The sequence below is a fragment of the Diabrotica undecimpunctata genome, chromosome 9, assembly GCF_040954645.1.
Source record: "Diabrotica undecimpunctata isolate CICGRU chromosome 9, icDiaUnde3, whole genome shotgun sequence".
In the NCBI taxonomy this organism is placed as follows: domain Eukaryota; kingdom Metazoa; phylum Arthropoda; class Insecta; order Coleoptera; family Chrysomelidae; genus Diabrotica; species Diabrotica undecimpunctata.
The window spans coordinates 38630131-38656485 of record NC_092811.1 but is presented as its reverse complement, the minus strand read 5'-3'; the positions used below and the strand labels follow the sequence as shown (position 1 = coordinate 38656485).

General features: G+C 32.9%; 1 protein-coding gene across 3 annotated transcripts; it reads right to left on the bottom strand.

Annotated features, from left to right (window-relative positions):
- Positions 1-719: 719 nt before the first annotated feature.
- Positions 720-25666, bottom strand: LOC140449880 (uncharacterized). 3 transcript variants are annotated; one of them, XR_011951912.1, is made up of 6 exons: positions 25256-25666; positions 5847-6039; positions 5739-5793; positions 5626-5685; positions 5514-5573; positions 720-1220 (listed from the first exon to the last, which is right to left on the bottom strand). XR_011951912.1 is itself a non-coding variant. In XM_072543288.1 (2 exons), exons 1-2 carry the CDS (start codon positions 25497-25499, stop codon positions 10203-10205), a joined length of 1494 nt encoding a protein of 497 aa, XP_072399389.1. In that variant the 5' UTR covers positions 25500-25664; the 3' UTR covers positions 9918-10202. The 3 variants fall into 3 exon arrangements, 1 of the variants encoding a protein (XP_072399389.1); XR_011951913.1 differs by lacking the exon at positions 25256-25666 and adding an exon at positions 6354-6514; XM_072543288.1 differs by lacking the exons at positions 720-1220; positions 5514-5573; positions 5626-5685; positions 5739-5793; positions 5847-6039 and adding an exon at positions 9918-11452 and having other exon boundaries at positions 25256-25664.
- Between the last annotated feature and the right edge of the window lie 689 nt (positions 25667-26355).

Here is a 26355-nt window from a genome sequence, read left to right as displayed (position 1 = left end):
TACACAAAAAGTATATACTTACTAACGATTTATATGACGTAAAACAGGACCAACTCGTGTATGAATTGTCTCAGTATTTTTACAGAAACGAAACCAGAAAAAATCCGTTATCAAATTCTTCCATATAATTTTTTTGTTCTCTTGTAAAGGTTCAGACGTTGTTTAAGAAATGCATTATTCTTTCATCATCATCAAAATGTTCCTCAAATTCGTAAAGGCCTATTTTGTTGATATAAGATGAAGATTTTAATTAAAATAATAAAAAAATATATACATTAAAAAAATCAATAAAGTAATAGTAATAGCCAAAAATAAATTAAAATAATAGTTCAAAGAGCACCCTTAAGCTAGCGGGGACACATGAGCGGAATCCAATTTAACCTACGTAATATTTTTTCACCCATTTTTCACTAATTTATTACCACCCTAATAATTTTTCACCACCAAACCACCCTTATTGCAACCATGGCTTCTTACCCCCATGGAAAATTTTCCAGAAGATTCCCCCGAAGGGAGATACACACGCCAACACATTTTGGCAAGAAATACAGTTAAACAATGTTTTGGAGTACTAAAACAGCGCTTTAGATGCCTTCTAAAACATAGAGTTCTTCATTATGCACCACGAAAAGCTGCCAAATTATGTTGGCTTGTGTGGTACTTCACAATTTAGTTATAGATAGAGACCTACATTTGCCAAGAAGACGTAGAAGTGGAACATGAAGAGAATCTAAATGACCCTGTACAAGGTATAGACAAAATAATGTGCTTACTTAAAAGAAAAACATTTTTTTTTTGTTTTATTACAGGACCTCAAAACTACCTAAATGATGGCAGGAGAATTCAGGGGCAACTAATTGAAAGACATTTTAGATAAATTAAACTTTATTAAAATAATTCATCAAAATTATCTAAATTGCCAAAATGTTTTATGTATTCAAATTTTAATTTGGCCTTTTCCACCACAGCTAGTTCTTTTGTTCTTTCTTTATAGGCAGAAGTGAATTGTTTGATGAATTTTGCCAATTCAAGAATGTGTTCCACCTTTGCTTGTTCAATATCTTGAATTGCTTTTTGTGCATCAGCAAATGCAGTACATGCAGACTGCAACATTTTTGTCCGATATCTACTACTGGTAGTTGGCTCTGCAGTTCTTGGCGTAAAATATTCTGCAGGGTGTTTCAAAAAAAGGTAACCCCGTCTTTAGGGTAGGTAAAAAACTGAAAAAAAAATTGGGGTTTGCTTAGTAAAAAATTTTTGTAACGCCATTCGTTTTCAAGATACAGGGCGTTGAAGAAAACAAATTTTACGCATTTTTTACGATTTTGCCGAAACTACTGGCACATTGTAATGAAATATAACATATAGTCAATATAACTTTTTTAAGAGTATAATTATTAATCAAAATTTCAAGTAAACTTAAACATCATTTAATTTTACGCAAAAAAGGTACTCTTGGTAAAACTCGATACTGTGTACCGTTTTCGGAATATTTTGATTTGAAAATTATGAAGTAACAATTGATGCTGGTATAAAATAGTTAGTAATTAAACAAAACTCACAAGAAGAAAATTAAATTAATGACTAAGAACATAAAATAAAATTCAATTACAGTAAGTGTTCAAAATGCCTTCCGTTTTCGCGAATACACAAGTCTATTCTTTTTTCTAAAGACTCCATTAACCTTCTAAACGGTAGGGGATCAGCTATGATGTCATTAAATTGACGTTGAATTCTTTCTTTCAATTCTTGGCGTGAATTTAACTCTGTAGCATAGACTTTTTCCTTAATATACGACTAAACTGCGTAGTCCAAAGGGTTAAAATCGCATGACCGAGGAGGCCAATGAATCGGAGCTTCTGCACCTCTACCAATCCATCGATTCGGAAAATGATTACTCAGCCAATTACGACACCTTCTATCAAAGTGTGGTGGAGCTCCATCGTGCATAAAAAATAAAGATCTTCGCTCGTTTAGCGTTAAATCTTCTAATATCTCGAATAAGGAATTGTTTAAAAAATTAAAATACATATCACCATTTAAATTTCCAGGTAGAATATGATAACCTATTAATTTGTTACCTAAAGTTGCTGCCCAAACATTAACTTTAAATGAGTGTTGGTAATGTGATACCCTTTTGACTAGTGGATTCTCATCACACCAGTAGTGTGCATTATGGGCGTTAAACATACCTTGTCGCGTAAAGGTGGCCTCGTCCGTAAAAAGAATGCATTTTAAAAAAATTGGACTGTGGGCTGTCCTTTGTTGCAATGTTTCACAAAAATCCACCCTAACCGGTAGATCATCTGGTAAGAGCTCTTGGACTTGTCTGTAATGATAAGGATGTAATTGCTGTTCTTTCAGTATCCGTCAAGTACTTGAAGAAGAAGTATTTGTTTGTCTTGCTATATTCCTTACGCTAACTGTTGGATCTTGATCAAGTAAATTTAAAATATTATTTTCTTTATTAATTGTTCTTGTTGTTCTTGGTCTACCAGAATTTATTTTATTTGGTCTTACATTCCCAGTTTCTCGACAACGTCGTTCAACGGCTTTAAATGTTTTTTTTACTTGGTAAGTTTCTTCTAGGAAACTTTTCTGCATAACGTGTCACAGCTGCACTAGAACATCCTAAACATTCGCCTAAGGTTAATAACATGTCAGTGTATTCAACATTTGAGTACATTTTGATTTGATTTGACAAATAACAAGGTTTCAAAACTCTAATTATTGTTGATTTATTGTCATAACAATCAATAAATGTCAGATTTCCATGGCACACTTGGAGAAAATAGAGGTATACCTCTTAGAACTTTATCATTACTACCAGCATCAATTATTACTTCATAATTTTCAAATAAAAATATTCCGGAAGCGGTACACAGAATCGAGTTGTATCAAGAGTACCTTTTTCGTGTAAAATTGAATGATGTTTAAGTTTACTTGAAATTTTGATTAATAATTATACTCTTAAAAAAGTTATATTGACTAATACAGTCAAACTCGTTTACAACGACACCGGCTATAACGTACAGTCGGATATAACAAACAAAATAGTAGATCCCATAAAATGACATACAAAAAACGCATTTATATTGCTTATAATGAACAAATCGGTTAGAGCAAACGTATTTCTTGGAACACTAGCAGTTAATATATTGGTTACAGCGTACAATTTCAAGTACATATCTGTACCTCAGATGATACAACATCTATTTTTTTCAATTATGACATTTTTACACACTGTATAATAAATAAATAATAAATAATTATAACCAACGCATGATTTAAATGACAGTAGAGACAATGTTCAATATAAAATTGTTTCCACATCTTAATAAATAAGTTTAAAAGTGCTATCCTGTAAAGTTATGAAAATGGACATTGTAGTGTTGTATTTCTCAGAGGCATTACCGATATTTAGTACCACGAAATGAGAAGTAAGGATTTATTAATTTATAGTTATAGTACATCCGGCAGGCATCTACACTTGATTACTTGTCCTTTAGACATTTAGACCTCCCAAGACGGGTCCATTGCATTATAAAATTTTGTTTATATTACACCGTTTGGCCCAAGCCAAGAGTTTCTGAATTTGAATTCAGTTGTGTCTAGCCTTCATAGATAACATGTCACGGAAACAATTTACTATCTATTGAGGAACAGTTTGGAATAATTTGCCGAGTCGATTCCGGGGATTCCGCGAGTTCGATTGCCCATGAATTTAAAACGTCACTCTCAACAATTGCTGGAATGATGAAAGGGCGAGAGAAAATTATTATACAATTTAATAAGTGTGAAAAAGGAAAACGCGTTCGGTGATCAAATCAGTGACATTGAAAGTGCTTTGCTCGATTAGTTCAAACAACAACGCGCAAACAATTTACCCGTGAGTAGGCCGATGCTTCAGGTAAAGGCTGAAGTTTTCGCTGTGATTTTGAAGGATTTTAAGTGTAATGCTTTCCGGGTTTAATGTTTCCGAGCTCGTCACCATATTGTCCATGGAAAAATTTTAGGTGTTGTCAGCAGATCAATTACAAATGACTGGGTTGAAAATGTGTGGCATACACTCAGGTCCGGCTATAGCAGTGATGAAATTTTTAATGCTGACGAGATGGGGTTATTTTTTAGACTGACACCTGATCACACGTTAAAGTTTAAAGGGGAGAAATGTTCCGGTGGTAAACTCTCAAAGGAGCGAGTTACAGTTCTTGTTGCAGCCAACATGTCCGGTTCCATAAAAAGGAAGCTTTTGGTGATAGGAAAAAGTAAAATGCCACGCTGTTTTAAAAACGTGAAAAATCTCCGTTGATTACGATTTCAATAAAAAAGCCTGGATGAGGTCGGCTATTTTTGAAAAGACTTTAATAAAATGGGACAGTAAACTTTTACAACAAAAGAAACACATAATTTTAATTGTCGACAACTGTCCGTCCCACCCCCCAGTTGGCAGGTTAAAACAAAGTAAACTCGTTTTTCTGCCTCCAAATTGTACATCCGTACTGCAGCCCATGGATCAAGGAGTTATAAGAAGTCTTAAAGCATGCTTTCGGAAAGAATTGGTGTAGAAATTAATGAAAAGAGAGAGAATAACGACGATACGAAAGTCAGTATTCTTGACGCTATACTAATGATATCAAAGGCATGGGAATCTGTGCGGAAGGAAATGATCATCAACTGTTTTCATTTTTCCGGCCTAACTAACGACTTACAACCATCAGGAATCGCATAAAACGATATTGCACAAACGCATTTGCAGGATGCCGTTTCTCTTCTCAGTTCTGACTGCTTTGCAGATGAATATGTACGAGTGGATGACGAAATAAGTACGAGCGAAGAACTGTCAGATATTGACACCGTACCGAGTCACCAAACTAGTGACAAACAAAGTACTGATGAGGCTGATGAAGAATTGGAAGATCTCGGCAAAATCCCTACTGTTTCTGAAGCGTATGCTGCTTGTTCCATCACAAGAGCATTTGTTCAGACTGCTGAAACTTCCCAGAATGTGAAAGAATCATTATCGATTGTTTCCATATCAATTGAAAAAAATGTTTTTTTTCAGAAGTTCAGGGAAGACAACAAACAAAAATTGCAGACTTGAATAATTCATAGTTTTTTTATGTTTTTACTGCCACAACAAATTCTGTCTCCAACGTTAACTGAACTGAATTGGCTGATAATGGCAATAAATAAAAGTTAATAATTACCTTTTCCAATGTGAAGAAGGTACTTGTTAACACTAATAAAGGCAAACATCTTTTAAGAACATTCATATTTCCATAAAAAATAGTTTTTCTGTTCGAATTAGTTCATGTGTCAATATATCATAATTGATTGTGCTATAAATATTGTTCATTATAGTACTTATTATATTTATTTAATTCCAAAATATAATACATTCTAATTATTTTTAATTCATGTGACAAAATCTGCTAACAAAATATACATTTGTCTGAGAAAGACCTACATGCACTTTGTTTTTTTTTTAATTAAAAAATACATGTGTATACCTTCTTCAGTTCGCCTTTCCTCCTCCTCCCCCTCGCCCTGTGTTTGATCTAATAAAGAATCTACAATAAATGTTTGTTTTATTTATACACAACCATAAATATTTGAACATACCATTTGCAGATTCCTCCATTTTTGTAGCATAATTGTGGATTGTTTCTACAAAAGGAATATCTAAAATAAAGAATATTTTTAAAAATTATTTTTTAAATTATAAAAAATCTTACCTTCAACAAATACCAAATCTGTTTCTTCATTCATCATCCACATCTACTTTTAATGCTGTAAAAAAAGCTATTAAAACATTTTGTTACTTAATTGATCATTTCTCTTACCACTTGTAGAAGGTTGTGGAAAAGTATCGAAGATCTCAGTATCTCCTAAATGTATTTTTGATATTACATTTAGGAGACGATCTTCAGTGTCACTCAACTGTTTAGTACTTGCAGGTCCTCCACCAGTTTTCATTAGACTAGAGTGAATTTCCCTACTTTTCCTCTTTGTATTTGCTTTCCACTCGAGAAATATCTACGGGTATAAAAGTAATTATTTATATTTACTTGTGAAGGTAGTTTATCGAATAATTGTATATCATATACTTATTGATTGCAAATATCAGAAATTCAATTTGGATTTATGCAAGGCAGGTCCACAACAGACACAATTTTTATTATAAGGCTAATGGAAACAGTGAAAGAGAAAGACTTACACTAAGTATTTCAAGGCGTCAGACATGCATTAAGTTGTTATTGCAAAAAACCCTTAAAAATGGTAATTGTTCAATATTACACTGTTTTAAATCTAGGTCTTTGATTGGACTAATTCAAAATATTTATATTTACATTTTTACACTGTTCCGCAGATTTCGGTGGTCCATTACCACGTGCATTTTCTTGTTCAGAAAATTGCTGCCACAACTTATTTATTTTGTTTACTTCACTGAGTTTTGTTTTACCCGTCAGTAATACCCTATTTTCTTCTACAAATGCTATTAAATTTTCATATTGAAATTTGGTGGTTTTTTTTAAACGTTGAGCCATTTTGTACACACAACACGAAAAGCAAAAATGCAATAATTGAAATGCACAAGAAGAACGCCACATGGACCGGGAAGTTTCAAATAAAATCTTGGTACCAGATGTGCGCTGAATAAGATGGCGAAGCTTCATAACGTGCACGTTAAAAACGTGATACATCACATCTAATTGTTGGCAACACGTTATACAGGCTGTTATGATCAAACATTATTTTAACATGACGTGTTAACATGTCATATAACGTTTTTGATACATCACAGGGCCCATTGTTTATTTTTTTACCCATAAGCTGAATCTTATTTTAATCGAAATAATAAATATTATGCTACATTACAGTAAAAAGTTAACCCAAAGTTTACCACGAGAAACTGTTTATTTATAACAATTTTTCTTTCTTTCTTTCTTTCTTCCCTTCCTTTTACCCTAACAGGGTGTCGGATTTGGGCTAGCTATTTTAATTTCCATTTACCCACCTCTTCCATTCTTTTCTGTTTCCTGCCATTATTTTCAATTCCTCGAGTGATTTTTGTTTAAGTTTTCCCGCCTCTACTACTTGCTGTATCCATTTTTTTCTTGGTCTGCCTCTTTTTCTTTTTCCGATGTTTTTTGCTTCATAAATTTTTCTTGTTATTCTATTGGATTGCATCCTCATCAGATGCCCATACCAGTTCATTTGTCTCTTTGCTATTTTGTTCATTATCGGTTCCTGGTTGGCCATTCTCCTAATAGTCTCGTTGCTTAATCTATCCCATTTTGTCTTTCCAACTATCCTTCTTAGATGTCTCATCTCCATTGCGTTTATCCTGCTCTTGTTTTTCCAGAATTGTCCAGTTTTCACTTGCATAGAGCACAGTCGGTATCACTATTGTGTTATATATTTTTATTCTTATTTCTCGTGCAAGTTCTCTTTTTCCCATTATTGGGGCTAACGCATAATATAACGTGTTTGATTTCTTTGCTCTATTTGTTATTTCCCAGTCTATTTTTCCATCATTAGTTATTATACTTCCCAGGTATTCGTAAGTTGTTACTATTTCCAATTCTGAGTTTTTACATTTTATCTTTATTTGATTATCTTCCTTATCTCCTTTGCCGCTGATTATCATTATCTTACTTTTTTCCTCATTTATCTCCATTTTAAGTTCTTCTATTTGTTCTACCCATATATCCATTAGTTTCTGCATTTTATTCTCGGAATCTGCTATTAGTACTATGTCGTCTGCATACATTAAGGACTCTATTGTTACCGGTTGTAATCTGCGGTAACCTATTATTGTCTGTAGTTGATTAGTTCTGACTCTAGTGTTTCTTATCAATTCGTTCATTACTATTATGAATAGCAAAGGGCTGAGACTATCTCCTTGTTTAATACCTCTCTTCCAATTAAATGCTTCCGATCTTTCCCCTGTTATTTGTACCCTTCCTTTTACCTCTTTGTAAGTACTTTCTATAATTTTTATCAATGCATTAGGTACGTTAATTTTCCTCAAGCATTTCCCTATAATATGTCTTTCTATCGTGTCAAATGCTGCTCTTAGGTCTATGAATGCTAATACTAGTTTTTTCCCCGTATCTATGCTTCTTTCTATTAGGTTTCTAATGATATATATGTTGTCATTTGTCTGTCTTCCCGGTCTAAATGCCATTTGTTCTTCTCCCAATACCATTTCTACTTCTTGTCTCACTCTCTTCTCTATTATTTTAGTATATATTTTAAAGCACACCGATGACAGACATATTGCCCTATAGTTGCCGCAGTTTACATGTTCTCCTTTTTTGTATATTGGCACGATGATATTGTTTTGCCAGTCTTTAGGGATTGTTTGTTTTTCCCACGCCTCTTTATATATTTTCCATAGCCAGTTTATTCCTGCTTCTCCCATGTATTTTACCATTTCCGGTTCAATTTCATCATCTCCACCTGCCTTGCCTATTTTTATATTTGAAAATCCTTCTATTACTTCTTCTCTACTTATTTGCTCATAACAATTTTTCAACAAATAAAAAAATTTTATTTTTGTTTGAACTATTTATTATTTTTTTTATATATTAAGCAAGTACCCGTGGCATTCTTTGAGTAAAATTTTTACTATAATATTATAGCATCATATTCTTCCAATTAAGATAAGATTGAGATTGTGGTAATAAATAAACAATGAGTTTCAAACTTTAAAGTTCATTAAGTCTATATATTCCAAAACGCAATGGTATATCAATTTGTTTATGTATATTTTAAACTGACTTTTGCAATATAACATCAAAATGAAATTGAGCATTTTTAAACGAATTGACTCAAGCTCTCATCTTGTATTTTTTGTTTTTTTGAAGTTATACTTCTATACGCGCGCTCCACGTTGGAAATTTGTATGAGAGTGAATCTGTGAAATCATTACATATGTAAGATAATGAGTAAGAGAGAGACAGAAGATATATTTTCTCTCTCTTCCTCTCTCGAATATAAAAATGTTCCTCTTGTATATATAATTTAATATTATATATATATATATATATATATATATATATATATATATATATTGTATAAAGATATATATATATATATATATATATATATATATATATATATATATATATATATAATAAAATATTTATTAATATTATTATTTATGTGATATGTTTTGTATTATTTATTAAATGTTCATAATTATATTAGTCTTTTGTATTTCAAAATAATAATCTCAATAAATCACTGTATGATCCAGAACTGTCAATTTTGAAATACATTTGTGTCATGTCCTCGGTAGTATAGTAGTCAGTATCCCCGCCTGTCACGCGGGAGACCGGGGTTCGATTCCCAGTCGGGGAGGACTTTTTTGTTATTATTATTAGATGGTAAATGTATAATGGTAAAACATATATGCGTCAGTAGAAAAGTTATGTATATTATTATTATTTAAATACTTATGAATATTGCATTTTAATTTGTATTGTATTATTATATTAATAACAAAATAAACAATGAATTTTACTGCAGAGTATGTGTAAAAAAATTTTTGCATTCAACTCCTTTCATACATATATGAAAATAAAAATATACATTTTCATCAAAATATTGATTCAATCCTTCATTTACTTATTACAGGTCAAAAGTTGTTTATTAATTGTTAGTAAGTTGTTATTAATTCTGTTTCTCTTTCTGCTATGTCTTACCTATAGCATTACATTGTGCAGATTGACTCCCAGATAAATTTGTAACGGCGAATGCGTGTATAGAAGGGTAACTTCCACCGGCAGTCCCATTGGACTGCCACACCCGTTTTTTTTACATCTGATGTTTAACCTATTAAAAAATGGCCTCGAAAAACGCTAAAATTATATTTTTTTCGGCTATGTTAGTAGTTTATTTGCCCTTTCCGGTTAAAGTAAGCGTTGTTTTTTAAATTTTTTAATAATAACATTTAAATATTATTATTTAAAAACATTAATAATATTAATATTTTTAATGTTTTAATATTTAAAATTAAATGTGTTAATATTTAAACACAAAAATGCTATACATAAATAGGTTGCCATGGAAAATTTTCAGTAAAATAAAGTTTCAGCATGTGAAATCGAACTTTTTTCGACAAAAGCCACACGCCTAGCATGCTTAACAAGAAATAAAACCTAGTTTATCTGGGAATATTTATTTCCAAGTCAAGTGTGTATTCTCATATGTACTTTTAAATGTGAATTATATAAAAACGTTTTGGCACAAACTGCACATGTAAAAGGTTTATCTCCAGTATGTATTTTCATATGTTTTTCTAAATTGGATTTTAGTAAACACCTTTTGGAGCAAATTTCACAAGCAAAAGGCTTATCTCCAGTGTGTATTTTCATATGTTTATTTAAATTGGATTTTAGCGAAAACATTTTGGCACAAAATTCACATGCAAAAGGTTTATCGCCAGTGTGTACTTTCATATGTTCTCTTAAAGTGGATCTTTGAGAAAAACTCTTGCAGCAAATTTCACATGAAAAAGGTTTGTCTCCAGTGTGTATTCGCATATGTTCTTCTAAATAGGAACGTTGTGAAAACTTTTTGGTACAAACTTCACAAGTAAAGGATTTTTCTCCAGTGTGTATTTTAATATGTTTTTTTAAAGCGGCTTTCCGTGAAAACCTTTTGGAGCAAATTTCACATGTAGGTTTATCGCCTGTGTGTATTTCCATATGTTCTTTTAAATGTGAATTATATAAAAACATTTTGGCACAAATTTCACAAGTAAAAAATTTATCTTTAGTGTGTATTTTCATATGTTTTTTTAAATTGGATGATAGCGAAAACATTTTGGAGCAAATTTCACACGCGAAAGGTTTATCGCCAGTGTGAATTCCCATATGTTCTTTTAAAGAGGAACTTTGTGAAAACTTTTTGGTACAAATTTCACAAGTAAAGGATTTCTCTCCAGTATGTATTTTAATATGTTTTTTTAAACTGTATTTCCGTGAAAATCCTTTGGAGCAAATCGCACATGCAAAAGGTTTATCGCCAGTGTGTACTCTCATATGTTCTGTTGAAATATATGTACAAGGAAAAGTATTTTCTCCAGTAGGTACTGTTAAAACACTCTCTTTATGAAACTCTTTAGAACAAGTTTCACACGTTAAAAGGTTTTTTCCTGCATCGTGACTTTTTACACTTGATTTTAAATCAGAACTTGCTGAAAAGTTTTTGTTGCATATTTTACACGTGAAAACGTATTCACCAGCGTGAACAGTCATATCTGTTTTTAAATGAGTCTTTGTTGAAAATTGTTTGGCGCAAATTTCAGGGGTAAAATAGTTTTTCTCAGTGTTCACATTGGTTGAGGCAGTTAAACATTGGTCCAAACCGTCATTAATTCTAACATGGTCTTTGAATAATTTGCTTGCATCAGTTCGTATATCTTCATGGGGAACACCTAAAATCGTGATTATCTATTAAACCACTATCATGTACTTAAATAAAAAACATGTTATAGTAAAAGCAAAATAAAGTTGCGTGCACGTCACCAAGGTAGAAATTCTATTGTATATGTGGCTTCATTTCTATAGAAAAGTGTATGTTACTTTAGTTTGCTAAACAATCACTTCTAAAAATAACCCGATCAATAAAAAACTTTTTGTTTAAATGTTGATGAAGAAACCACCAATTAATGACGGAGTATTAGTCACTACCAGATATATTGTCATGATGCCGCGTCGTTTGTTGAATTTTTGAATCAATGTTGTGTGACTTTTGTACTCGTGGTATCATCGATTTTTGAGGTTATCTTGTGAAAAACATTTATTTGTCAAAATGCTTAAACAGCTGAATAATCGATGCAAAGAACTTGTGGCTTCATTAGTTAACTATTTTGAAGAAGAAAGGAATAATGATGGCCCTTTGTTCCCCTTAAACGCTGTGCAAGAGGTAATATGCGAATAAAATATCATTACTTTACAAAAATTTGTATTATTGTAGTGTGTAGCTGCTGCTTTAAACATCAGTGGGACAGTGAGCAGCATATGTCAAATGCAGAAAAAAGGTGAACAGTTCGAGTCACCAAAGAAAAAGCGTTGCACTAATAAATGATTAAAAAATACAACAACTTTAAATACAACCTCTATTCGTGATACCATTTACAATATGTACCAGAGAAGTAAATATGATTATAAAAAATATACATTTAACATAATTTTATTTCTGTATGCTTTTAGAATAGCACATAACGGTTCAATCATCGTGGTCCCAACTGAAAGATAAAGAATTATTTAATGGTAGTACCACTTCTTTAAAAAGATTGCTCAAAGAACTTGGGTTTGAGTGGATGAAGGATAATCCTCGACGAGGACTTATCTAACGTTGTTTGTAAAAGAATACAATTCTTGAGAACTTATAAAGAAGCGAAGGATGAAGGTATATACCAATTCGTGTTTCTCGATGAAACTTGGATATTTCAAAATGGGATCATTGGTAATTCTTGGCAAAATGAAAATATAAAGAGTTTTAAAACCACTAAAACGGATGGCAAAAGGTTTGTTTTGTATATATATGGTATATATATATATATATTCGGTTTTTTATAACGTCTTACGACGTTGTCCGACTCCCAAACGCCACTGTATTCTGTCTTGAGTTAGGTTTTCGTCCAGATTTCGAGCGCTAATCGCTTTCCTAACTCCCAGGTTCCAGCTCTGTGGTGGTCTTCCTCGTTTCCTCTTCTCTGGGGGTTGCCACATCATCGTTTTTTTAGGCAATCTTTCGTCCCCCATTCGGCTCACATGCCCATACCATATGAGCTGTTTTCTCTCAATATCCTCAACTATAGTGCCCTCTATACCCATTTGTTGTTTTATCACTTCATTCCGTATTCTGTCGGCTCTTGATATTCTCATCGATCTTCTGATGGCATCCATTTCCGTGGCTTCGACCTTTTTCTTATATTTTTCGGTTATTCTCCATGTCTCAGCTCCATAAAGTAGGCTAGTTTTAACCATTGTCTCATAGATGTTCCATTTTCTTTTCTTTGATATTTCTTTACTCCATAGAATTCCGTTCAAACATGCTATAGCTCTTCGTGCTTGTACAATTCGATGTTCTATTTCTCGTTCGTCTTTTCCACTACGGTCGAAGATGACGCCCAGGTATTTATATTCGTTGCATGGATTTATTTTTTGATTGTCATCGATATCGAGTTGTTCTGCTTCAGCTCCAATTGAGAGGTATTTTGTCTTTTCTAAATTGATATTTAATCCCCATTTCTGGTATTCTTCAATTAGTTTTTTAAGCATGTATTCCATGTCATCTTTGTCATTTGAGATCACCACCTGATCATCTGCAAACTGTAAAGTATATATGTAATCCTGATCGTTCAATTGTATACCCATTCCTTTGACTTTCCTTTTCCATTGTTTCAGAGCTGCAGAGATATAAATCTTAAATAGAGTCGGAGAGATACAACATCCTTGTCTGAGACCCTTAGTAACTGCAAATTTTTCAGCTAAGAGGTTTCCGAATTTCATTTGGGAGTTTGAACCATAATATAGATCTTTGAGAGCACTAACCAATGTTTGATGTATGTTTGATGTGCCCAGGACTTCCCATAGTTTATTTAGCGGGACTGTGTCATATGCCTTCTCAAGATCTACAAAAGTCATATGTAACTCTCTATTTGTCACAATTTTCTGTTCTATAATTTGTTTAAGACAGAAGATGTTATCTGTACATGAACGACCTGCTCTAAATCCTCCTTGTTCTTCGTCTTCAGACGATTGATAATCTTCCTCTATCAGGTCCCGTAGTATTCGACCGTATAGTCGACTCATTGAACTTGTGACCGATATCCCTCTATAGTTTTTACAATTTCTCCTGTCACCTTTTTTATATCTTGGGGTCATATATGCTGTTTTCCATTCATCTGGTGTTGGATGTCCATTAATATATTCGTTAAATATCACCGTGATCATTCTGTGTAATTTCTCTGAGCCATTCTTTATTAATTCCGTAGTTACTCCCTCTGGTCCACTTGCTTTCCCATTCTTCATCCCTGCTATAGCTTTTTGAACTATGTTGATGTCTATGGTAATATGCTCTCCCAGAATTTCGATTCTTGATGAATTCATATTTTCTTTAAATTCGTCTCTGTTCTCATTTAATAGATGTTTGTAATAATGTGTCCAATCCTCGGGATTTATGGGATTTAGAATCACTTTCTCGTTAGTCGGCTTCTTAACAGAGTTTATAAACTTCCACGCCTCAGTGCATTGTCGTCCTCCAATATAAGATTCTATCTCTCTGCACCTTCTATCCCACATCTCATTTCTGGAGGTCATAACTATCTTTCTAGTTTTCTTCTTCATTTCATTGTATCGGTCTTTGTCTACGTCATCTTTTGTATTCAACCACTTATGGTATAATCTTTTCTTTTCTGTTACCGCATTTTCGACGTCTTCATTCCACCAAAGCTTGTTACTAATTTTATTTTGTTTGATTCCTAAGACCTCCTGTGCTGTTTGATGAATACTTGATATTATGTTTTCATATATGTATTTGGTATTTGTTAGTGTTTCGTCAAGTTTGGTGTCCATTCGAGTCTTATATAGTGTGCGGGTGCTCTTATGAATTAAACTGGACAGATTGTATTGAGGAAGATCAATTCTTTCTAAAAGTTGTTCGTCTTGGCTTGATGAGACACTGCCCTTTAATCTATATGGGAAAACAATTTTTGCCCTGACCATGTGGTGATCTGATCCGCATACTGCTCCTCTCATAGCTCTAATATCTCTAATGAGTATTTGTGAATTTTGTTTAACTATCACGTAATCTATTATAGACTTAAGATTCCTTGTTGGTTGAAACCATGTATATTTGTGTATGTTTTTGTGACAGTAATATCCGTTAGTTATTTTGAGTCTATTACTTTCACAGAGATTGATAAGTCTTTCTCCGTTATCATTTACGACGTCTTCTCCATAAGGTCCAATTACATTGTTGTGGCGCTTGTTTCCTGTTCTTCCATTAAAATCGCCTAATAAAAATATTTCTCGGTTATTTCCAACTCTATTAATAACTTCGTTTAATTTTGCAAAGAATTCGTCTTTTGTGGTTACATTCTCATCCTCTGAGGGGGCATAGATTGCTAGTATTGTTGTTTTTTTTTTGGTGTAGGGTCATATTTACTTGCAGGATATTTTCATCTATTGCAGTCCAGCTGGTAATTTTCCTTTTAAACTTTTTGTTAATAATTACGGATACTCCTCTCTTAGCTCTTTCTTCCTTTGGTACGCCGCTATACAAGTGTATGTAGTATTAACATAAGTTGTTATATCTTCTTCTTCTTCCTACTTTATAAATAGGCAAAATGCCTGTTTTACTTCGGTTTTTAGCCTCAATTGACGTTGTCTGACCATCTTTTCCTCGGTCGTCCCAATGATCTTCTTCCATTTGGCGATTTGTCTCTTGCTATTCGTACTATTCTATTTTCTGTCATTCTTTCGATGTGTTGATTCCATTCAACTTTTCTTCTTTTGGTCCACGCGTTTATTTCCTCTATACCACATCCCGCTCGTATTTCCCCACTTCTTACTCTGTCTCTTAGAGTTTGGTTTGTTATTTTTCGTAAGACTTTCATTTCTGTTGTTTCCAGTAGTCTTTGTGTTTTCGCCGTATCTGCTCTTGTTTCCGCTGTGTACGTCATTATCGGTCTTATTGTTGATTTATATATCCTGGTTTTCGTTTCCGTTGTGAGGTATTTGTTTCTCCAGATTGTGTTGTTGAGACATCCTGTTGCTCTGTTTGCCATGTTCACTTGTTTTTATACTTCTTCTTCCACTTTTTCATAGCTTGACAGTTTTATTCCCAAGTATTCAGTTTCCATCACGTGTTCTATTATTTTGTTATTTACGACTAGTTTACATCTTCTCGGTTCCGCTGATATCACTATCGCTTTAGTTTTCTCTGTTGAGATCTCCATGTTGTATATGAGCGCCGTATCAAATAATATCATTGCAGATATATTATACTCCATGCTGAAAATAAAACCGGATTTATAAAGGGTGCTGAAGTAATATTTTGTTCAAAAATTCAACTTAGTGATTATCATGGGGAAATGAACCAGGCAAATTTCTTGAAATGGTTTGAATATTAGTTTCTGCAAAACTTAGAGAATCCTTCTCTAATTGTACTTGATAATGCACCTTATCACAGTATGTTATTGCATAAAACTCCGAATACAGGCTGGTCAAAAAGTGCTATTGAGGAGTGGTTGACAGAAAAAAAACATTCCCTATTCCCATATGATGTTCAAAACAGAACTGTTGCGCATCGTTTCTCAGTAAATATACAGATATAATCTTACATATAAATGTCATTTAATTTAAGCATTTTTTTTTAGAAATAAACCAGAAACCAAGTATATAGTGGACGATATGGCAGAACGGTATGAACACAAAGTTTTACGTCTTCCTCCTTACTTCTTTGTGTACAAAATTATTTGGTATAAATCTCTGTAACTATTAATATAGTATTTTTTGTGCCATCTGTATTTTGTAACTGTTTCTGTTGAGATAGTAATAAATGTTTAATTTATTTGCCTAAATCATTTTTGTTTACTTATTTAAAAAAAGTCTCCTCTAAACTCTTTTTGTGTTTTTTTTTAGGACAGAAGAACCTTTTCTTTGTTTTTGTTTGTCTGTTTGTTTAAGGAGATTCATGCAGGTACCCTTTTGTTTAATTTTTTGTAGTTGTCCCAATCTAACCCCCTTGCCATTCACTTATCCACGACCCAGCTACTCCAAATAAACCCTCAGAGCCGTTCGCACAGTTTCGTTTATTTTGCTTGCCCTATCTCTGCCCCAATAATTTATGTCCCCAATTTTCAACCCCTTATAGTAATACATTATGTGGAAGGCAAAATACAGTATGTAAAAGCCAAATGGAATAAATTCCGTATTTAGGTTACTGTACATATTTATAAAAAATCCCGAAACACGTCAAATTTAAATTATAACTTGACATTCTTTAACGTGAAAATGCAACCCCTACCTTCAACCCCCTTAGAATGACAGGTACAACCCCAATTTTTAAAATAGGAAGTATAGGCTTGTGATATATCGTTTGAAAGGCCTTTTCATTCTCCATTCAAAAATGTTGTCGCTTTCAAGTTTATTAAGATTAACTAAGATAAAATAAATTAAAATCATGTGGTTACCGAAATTCGCTACAATATAATCAAAAACTAAAATGTAATGCAAAACGTAATAAAATGTAGAACACGAAAAAGAACTATGAATGTTAATGAAGTAGATGTTCAAAATGTTCACCGCGAACGTCTTGGCAACATCCTAATCTCAAATAAAACTGTCTTCTAACATTATTTAACATAACAGGCGCGATCGACCTAATCGCAAGCGTTATTCGTTCTTTTAAGTCATTTAAATCAGAAGGTTTAGTTTTGTACACATGGCTCTTCACATATCCCCATAAAAAGAAATCTAATAATGTAAGATCAGGTGATCGCGCTGGCCATTCACTCCCTATCCACCGATTGGGAAATATTATATCGAGGTACTGCCGGAGTTGGTAATGTGGTGGTGCTCCATTCTGCTGAAACCATATCGTATTCGCTGGAACTTGAGGGTTTCCTGGATCAGGATATAAATTTGCCAACGTTGGAATGACATCATGTTGAAGTAGTGTCAAATAATTGTTGCCATTCAAGTTGTCCTTAATGAAAAAGGGACCAATGATATTGTTTCCTACAATCCCTGCCCAAACATTAACCTTTTGACGGTATTGAGTGTGTTTTTATCTCATCCAGTGAGGATTTTCCGTGGCCCAGTAGCGGCAATTTTGCCGATTAGCATGACCGTTAAGTGAAAAAGTACACTCATCAGAAAACATAACGTCTTCTAGTTGGATAATATTGTTATCCAACATGTCCATCATTTGCTCACAAAAAAAAGTTCTCCTATCAAAATCGACTTCTATGAGCTCCTGAGTAGGTATCATCTTATAGGGATGCAATTTATTTTCTTTTAATATGTTTACTATCGATGTATGGCTAGCATTGAATGTAGTGGATGCCTGTCTACTCGATGTATGTGGATTTTCCTGAAACTCAAGCAACACATCTAATTTGAGTTCATCACTCAGTGCATTGGCAGCTGCTTTTTTTATCTGCCTTACATGACCAAACTCGCGAAACTGCTTCTCTATTTTACTTTTCTTGTTCCTTGGGATATAGGCGGTAAATTAGGAAATTTCTCATGAAATAGGCGAGTTACTTCCTGTTGTGTTCGGGTGTTATCTCCGTAACCAATCATTTGTAAAACTGTTATTTTATGCATTTCCGTTAATCTAACCATTTTTCAGAATTGAATTGAACGAATCTAACTAATGCGTGTTAAAATAACGCTGCCACGGAAATTCTTTAAAATTTTTTAATGGTTACCATCTAAAAACCACATTGCTATGGTTTTTGTTCACTTTCTCATTATCAAGACCTAAACGGGAAATAAGTTTTGAGTATATTTTAGCGAATTTCGGTAACCACATGATTTTAATTTATTTTATCTTAATTAATCTTAATAAACTTGACAGCGACAACATTTTTGAATGGAGAATGAAAAGACCTTTCAAACGATATATCACAAGCCTATACTTCCTATTTTAAAAATTGGGGGTTGTACCTGTCATTCTAAGGGGGTTGAAGGTAGGGGTTGCAATTTCACGTTAAAGAATGTCAAGTTATAATTTGACGTGTTTCGGGATTTTTTATAAATATGTACAGTAACCTAAATAATGAATTTATTCAATTTGGCTTTTACACACTGTATATCGTTACAATGGTAATCGACTTAAACTGCAAATTTCATAGGTGGGCCAACTGATAAGGGAAGGGGCTCGTATACAATGATCGTACTCGTACCTACTAATATATCTAGCGAAGGTGGCCAATGTGCCGGTTCGAGTTCACCTAAGGTTAATGAATATTAAACATTTATCGTTGTATTAGATACGAGTTATTATATTAAATACTAGCGGACCCGACAGACTTATTCTGTCAAATAGATTTGGAATGTGGCAGTTTATTTCTTTACTTCTCCTGAACAGAACCATCACCATGATGATAGGGCGGTATGTGAGGGTCAGCTCGGGTGACCTAAGTATCTTCGCTTCCACGAACTTTGGCCACCTTTTTGGACCCACTAAAAACCCCGACTTAGATGTCTGCCAGACGGCTTCAAACTAAGAGGGGAACTTAAGGTTCAAACCTGATTGAAAAATAATCTAAAGAGATAGTGGGAACCTAAAGGTGAAAAATATTTATAAAGTGGGCGCTTCAATGACAAAACGTAGAGATAATTAATTATTTATTATTATTATTATCGACATAGGGTTAATAACCGATGTAATAAAGAATAATGAAATAAAACGTATATAAGTATTTTCAGTAATCGCTTTATTGAAAATCAAGTGAATCATAATTATTAACAAAAATCTGTTTTATTTTTATTGTAGTGCTTTATGATATATACAGTGTGGCGCACCGAAAACGAAACAGAGGCATTTACTGGCAGATGATTCCTTTTTTGAAAAAACGCTCGGACCCGTCGATTTTGTTTTCGAGGGGGACACAAAATTGGCATAAAATCACTTTAACATTTGCAGCCCCTTAAGCGGGGGTGGCATCATCCCTAAAATCTTAAATGAAAAGGGGGGTCGAATGATCCATTATTTGAAAGGTCTTTCAACTCCCTTTATAATGATGTAAAATTCATGTATTCAATTCAGTAGTTGTGGAGATTTATTGATTTAAAGTAGACTTTAATAGGTACATCAAATTAGTTTGTACTTCTTTCAGAAGAAATTTGAGTAAAAGCATTTTCTTGATAAGTAAATGCTTTTATTTACTACGCCCATGGTTTATTAATAATAAAAATAGCAATTGAAGTGTCCTTTGTGACAAAAAAAGTTGTTTCTTGAAGAAAGATAAGTAGAGAATGCCACGTACTTATTTTAAATAGGAAATAGTACATTAGTTTGCGATTGATTTGACCAATCTTTGTTGTTAAAATATCATTTATTGCTTTATACATAAATTAACCATGGTATATTCCACGGCAGAAAGGGTTGAAATTATTGAAATATTTTTCGGAAATAATCAGTGCGCTAATAGAACAGCACAAATTTTTAATGAGCGACATGAGAACAATAATGTGCACCGAAAATATGTTCTAGAACTTGTAGCTAAATTTCGGGAAACTGGATCAGTCGCCAATAAAAAACGTAATATTGAAAATCCTATAAGGAACGAAGCAACAGAAGTGAGGGTTTTAGGGCAAGTTATTGTAGATCCTACATTAAGTACCCGCAAATTGCAAACTTCGTGTGGTGTTAGTCGACGTACTATCCAACGGATTCTAAAGGCCCATAATTTTCATCCGTATAAAATTCACCTTGTACAAGAACTTAATGAAGACGATTTTGATAAGCGATTAGAATTTTGTGAAGTTATGAGTGAACGAATTACAAACGATGAACAATTTTTATTTAACATTTGCTTTTCCGACGAATGTTCCTTTTTTTTTAAATGGCGAAGTAAATCGTCATAATTGTCGATATTGGTCGGACTCTAATCCCAGAATTTACCATGAGGTACACACACAGCAGCCACAAAAATTAAATGTTTGGGCTGGCATTTTTGGCGATCATTTGGTTGGTCCTTTTTTCTTACCTGGAAATTTGACTGGTGAAATGTATTTGGAATTACTGCAAAATGCCATAGATCCTGCGCTAACAGATATAATTGAAAATCAGAATGATGGTCGATACGTTGAGAATATGTTGATGTTCCAACAGGATGGTGCCCCACCACATTACGCATTAAGAGTTCGGCATTATTTAGATCAGACCTTTCCAGGTCAATGGATTGGTAGAAGAGGTGCCGTTGAATGGCCCCCAAGATCGCCAGATTTATCCCCTTTGGATTTCTTTTTGTAGGGTTACTTAAAAAGCAAAATCTATGCTACTCAGCCAACATCCTTAGAAGATTTACGACAAAGAATTGTGAATGAGTGCCATCAAATTACTCCTCAAATATTGCAAAATGTCCGGCAACGTTTTCAGCAAAATCTTTATTATTGCATGGAAAGTAATGGTGGTCATTTTCAACATTTACTCGGCTGACAGGTCAGTTCATTTTTTTTTTCGCAAAAAGCGTTTTTTTTTAAAGGAATCATCTGCCAGTAAATGTATCTGTTTCGTTTTCGGTGCGCCACCCTGTATACAATGTTTTTTGTTTGATTACTTGGTGAATATACAAACAAATCTGATGGTTTTCCAACACGGGAACGGGCAACATACAATTGACCATGTGAGAAACATGGGTTTTTTAGAATAATACCACAAACACCTAATAATTGCCCCTGGGACTTATTTATGGTCATAACAAAAGCAAGCCGCACTGGAGCAATTGTAGTCGTCTCCTTTATACTTTCCTTTCAGTATAGTTGCGTCTATCACGTTGTTCAATAATTTTTTTATTGCTAACCGTGTGCCGTTGCAAAGACGCGGTTGGTTGATATTTCTCAACATTATAACTACCGATCCAACCTTTAATTAAAGATTGTGAGATGCCAATCCTGATAAATCCAGCAAGTTAAAAATTCATTCGGATAGTTGACGACATCTTCTTGATTAGTAGCCGAATAAACTGATTTATATATCCATCGTGCCATCGTGCATTCATCCCAAACAATCAATTCACATTGCTGCAAAACTTTTGCCATTGCAGAGTTCTTCGAAATTTTGCAGGTTGGAGTTTCGTTGATTTGCATGTTTAATGGCAATTTTAGTGCTGAATGAGTTGTTCGACCACCTTCAAGCAAAGTTGCTGCGATTCCCGACGAAGCGAGTGCAATTTTATTTTGTGAGCGAATTGTTGCTAACATCAATGAAATCAAAAAAGTTTTTCCTGTACCACCAGGTGCATCTAAAAAGTAAATCCCTCCTGTTTTATCATTTGTTACTTTCATAAGTATATCAAATACATACTTCTGTTGTTCATTCAATAGTGGAAGATGTGTTTAATTTAATTCTTTCAAAGTGTTGAGATCATAAAGTTTTTCTCGGTGCAACTCTTGGATTGCAAGCTGAAGATTGCAAGATCTTGAACCCCAAACGACGTCATTTGAAAGCATTTGTTATATTGTTGGATATTTGACAAAAAGTGTATGGAATCTGGCCGTATTCCTGAAACCAATGAGTAATATTGCTCTGGTGGTGGATCCAATGGTATCAATTTCACTTTCCCATTTGCGCAACACAATCCATTGGCTTCATTTTTGTATTTCAATGCCTTACAATGAGAGCAAACCAAGTTCATAGATTCAATAGTAACACATTGGTAATTACTGTATTTAATTGACAAATCGTAATTGAAAGCAGCTCGATTCAAACTTGCGTGATTATTAGTTGAATCTCGGTCGTCACGTTCTTGTGCAGTATGAATAGATCGGTAAGTAGTTTGGTTTGTAGCATTTCGGGTTCTTCTACCTAAATTACTTCGTCTTATAGAAGGCATATCGAATATACTTAATAATTATTAATCACAGGTATTAAAACACTTTGCACAAAACACGATATAAAACAATCAATCAAAAATAAATCGAAGAAAACTGGAGAATTTGTTTCGTTTATCAAGTTAACAAAAGAAAACTGAGGAGATAAGGTAACAGAAAATCCAAGAAAAACAATATGTGTGTGTACACCAATGTATACCGGCAATGAATATGTTGTTGTTGTCTGTGAAAGAGAATATAATCAAAGAGGATATAACACTACGTTTTAGGTTTATTTTTTATTTTTTTGTTTTAATTTGATATGACTTGGAGTCAAGTCCTTTAAGCCAAAACAATGTTGTGTGTATATAGAGTATATTAAATTAATAATAAATTAATTATTAAAGATAATAAACGCTTTCTAACGCGATTTATTTGACAGATGCAACGACGTGAAAACTGATGCAATTTATATCGCGTTCGAAACTAAAACAAAAGAAAGAATATTGCGAGGCCAATCAAATCTATAGCTCTTACATTTTTTGACTTTTCAATTTGGTCGGGTTCATGATTTATCACTTTTGTGCGAATGCATTAGATCCTCCAACGCGAACACGCACACACACGAACTCACACACACAAAGATTTGATTTAATTTGAACTTTGTGCAGCGACAATAAAGCGCAAATTGACTCTTCGACGTTAGGAATACACTGACATTGTTACTCCTACACTAACAACAGTGAGTGCTTGTAATTTAATATAAACTTTATTGAATAGTAATAAAGTTCAAATTGACTCTACATTTAGTTTAGAAAATATTTATATGGGAAAAAGAAAAGAGCTGTTTTAAGGTTTTCCCGGAAATTATTCGAATTTTTCTCGCCGTAAAAACCATCCTTAGACTTCAAGGAATATTTTAAAAAAAGAATTGTTAAGATTGGTCCATGCGTTGTTGAGTTATGCGCTTACCAACACATTTTACGATTCATTTTTATATTATAGATTATATTTTTAGACTATTTTACATTTTAATACTAGGGGTTAAAACCCTAGCACACAAACATACAGTGAAAGCCAAATAAAGTTGCGTTCACATCATCATTGTGAACATTTGCAGCATTGATGGTTGCAGCAATGCAGCAGATGGTTGCATGAAGTATGAAAATTAACAGAAAAGAACTGAAGTAAACAAAAAAGGTGAAGGTAGCAAATTTCACACTATATTAAATGGAATTTGAAAATGAGTGTTTCTTTTTTTTCATTTGTTTTTTGTTAATTACATTCATAAATAGATTTTACAAAGTAAGGAATACTCACAATTAAAGTGGTAAGGTTATTACTGAGTTACCAAACAGTAAATATAATTAAAATAAAACCACAAACAATAAAATAAAATATTTTTTAATAATGAACGTATTTTCAAAGAAAAAACATGACATTAAAAAAAACAACATCAAGAGCTAAACATTTTCTGAATCTGATTCCACATTAGTGTCACTCTCCCCACTATTAACATTTATTACTATTAGACTAATTTCTTGACGATCAAATATTCTTTCTCTCTCATACCATTAAAATATTTATCTTTCAGTATGATTGATAGAGTTTTTCCACATATCAGGAGTAATCATGTAAAGTGCCTCATGCCACATGTTTAGGCAGTTGTTAGCACTGTTACTATCTCTACAAATGTGCCTATTGTAATAATTTTTTGCTATGCCCCAAATTAATTCAATAGGGTTAAAGATACAAGTACACTTATAATGGATTTTGTATACCAGAAATGTTCTGTGATCTAGCCAGAAATGATTGGTTTAATTATATACATTTTATAAAGGATTTTTACTTAAATAAAACTTTAGTCTATTTATAATTTTCACTCATAATTAAATATTTAAGGCACAATAACTACTCCCAAATGCCACAACAGTTCCTCTTATAATAAAGAGGTTATAATTTGCCTCCAACTCAAGCTCATGCCAAGAGGACTTAGTTAATTTTAAAATAAATTTGTTTTGGACTCAAGTTTATTTTGGAATCAAACTTAAAAGCAAGCATTCATTTTGACGAAGACTTGCCATATTTTGTAGAACATGAATGATCATATCATTAAAAGCGGCATGCAGTTAAAATCTCAATTTATGATTTTTTGGATTTACTAAGGTTTGGAATATTGCTCTTCAAGTTAATCCTGAGTGCCCAGCATCTCACTCAATAACACATTGAAACGTTCACACCTAAACAGAAATTCATATCTAGCCCAGATTATTGTATCTCACAGGTGGCCAAAAATTGATAATGTTGAGGTTCATATTATAATTCCTGCTAATAGAAGATACAGTTTATTTTAACAGCATGTTAAAGTTACCTTCAATAATTTATTGATTGTCAAATTTAAATAAAAATCAAATAAAAATGCATGTTTTGGTTTTTGAAAGGGTTGTGTAATTTTTTTTCAAAAACTGAACACTGAGTCATACCTGGAAATGCTTCTTCATTGATTAAACATTTTATGATTTTTATTTACATTTAAATAATTATAAAACATTTGAATTTTGTGTGTAAAATAAGGAATTTTTATAAATATACAAAAAATTGGCTACTATTGAGATGTATCCTTTTGGCAAATAATCAACATACAGCTAAAGTTATTTTATCAGGAGAACTTAATTACTTACTTTTTTCAATTGTTTCTTTTTCTATAAATAGTATGAGTTTATCTTCATATTTTTCCTTTTCTGTCTTTATAGGGTACTCTTTTAAAACTAAATAATCAAATACATCATTTGTACTTTCTCTCTTGGGCTCTGCAATAATCTCAATTTTAAAGGTATCAAAAAGATCATCACCCCCTTCATTATCTATTTCATGTTTATATGTGTACTCATTAACTTCTTGTTTTACTTCCATTTCATTAAACATGTATTACTATTTTCAGGATAGGTTGTTAGTTGTTATCAAAAAAACAAAATCACTTAACCTCAGAGCAGCAGAGTACATTAACCATCGAGCAAAAACAAAAAACATTAACGCAGTAATCGCAGTATAAATATAAACAAAGGTATACCTAATATCAAATATAATCTCCATTCGCGTAACTCGGGCATATTTTGACAGATTCATTGTCGGAAACCTACAACACAACAATTCCTACTTCTCAGTATTAATAGCTCAAGTATCCTACTATTGCAGACTTCTTTCTTTAAAAAAAGAAGAATTATTCTAAATAGTTAAAGTGTATACTAAACCCATCAAATTTTGGGTAGTATATATTTAAAAAATATATTTTAGTTGTTATAATTTAACATAACTATTTATTATATGGTGCAGATAAATAAATATTGATTGGCGGTAATTCGGAAAGTTCTATTTTACTTACTATTTAGTTTGTTTACTAATAATATTGGCTATGAGTACGTGTGCTTGGTTGTATAGTAATTTCCAGCCACTTTTAGTCTGTCAAAAAGTAACTAACTTCGCAAAAAAATAATTACTAAATTCACTAGACAGTTAGGACTGGGAATAGCGAACCGAGTATACCATTTTATATCAATAAAGTAAAACACTTGCACGTCACGATTTGTACAAAGTGACGTCACTTGTATTTAAAATTTCCAGAACGTTACCCTTAGAGTTCAAATGTTTCTAACACAGCTAATAATACATCGATAATAGAATCTATGGAGAAGCTATGAGCATATTAACGTATGTACCACAGAATACTAATCACTTAGTATTCTGTGTATGTACTAAAAACGGCGTAGGTAGGCGTGGCTAA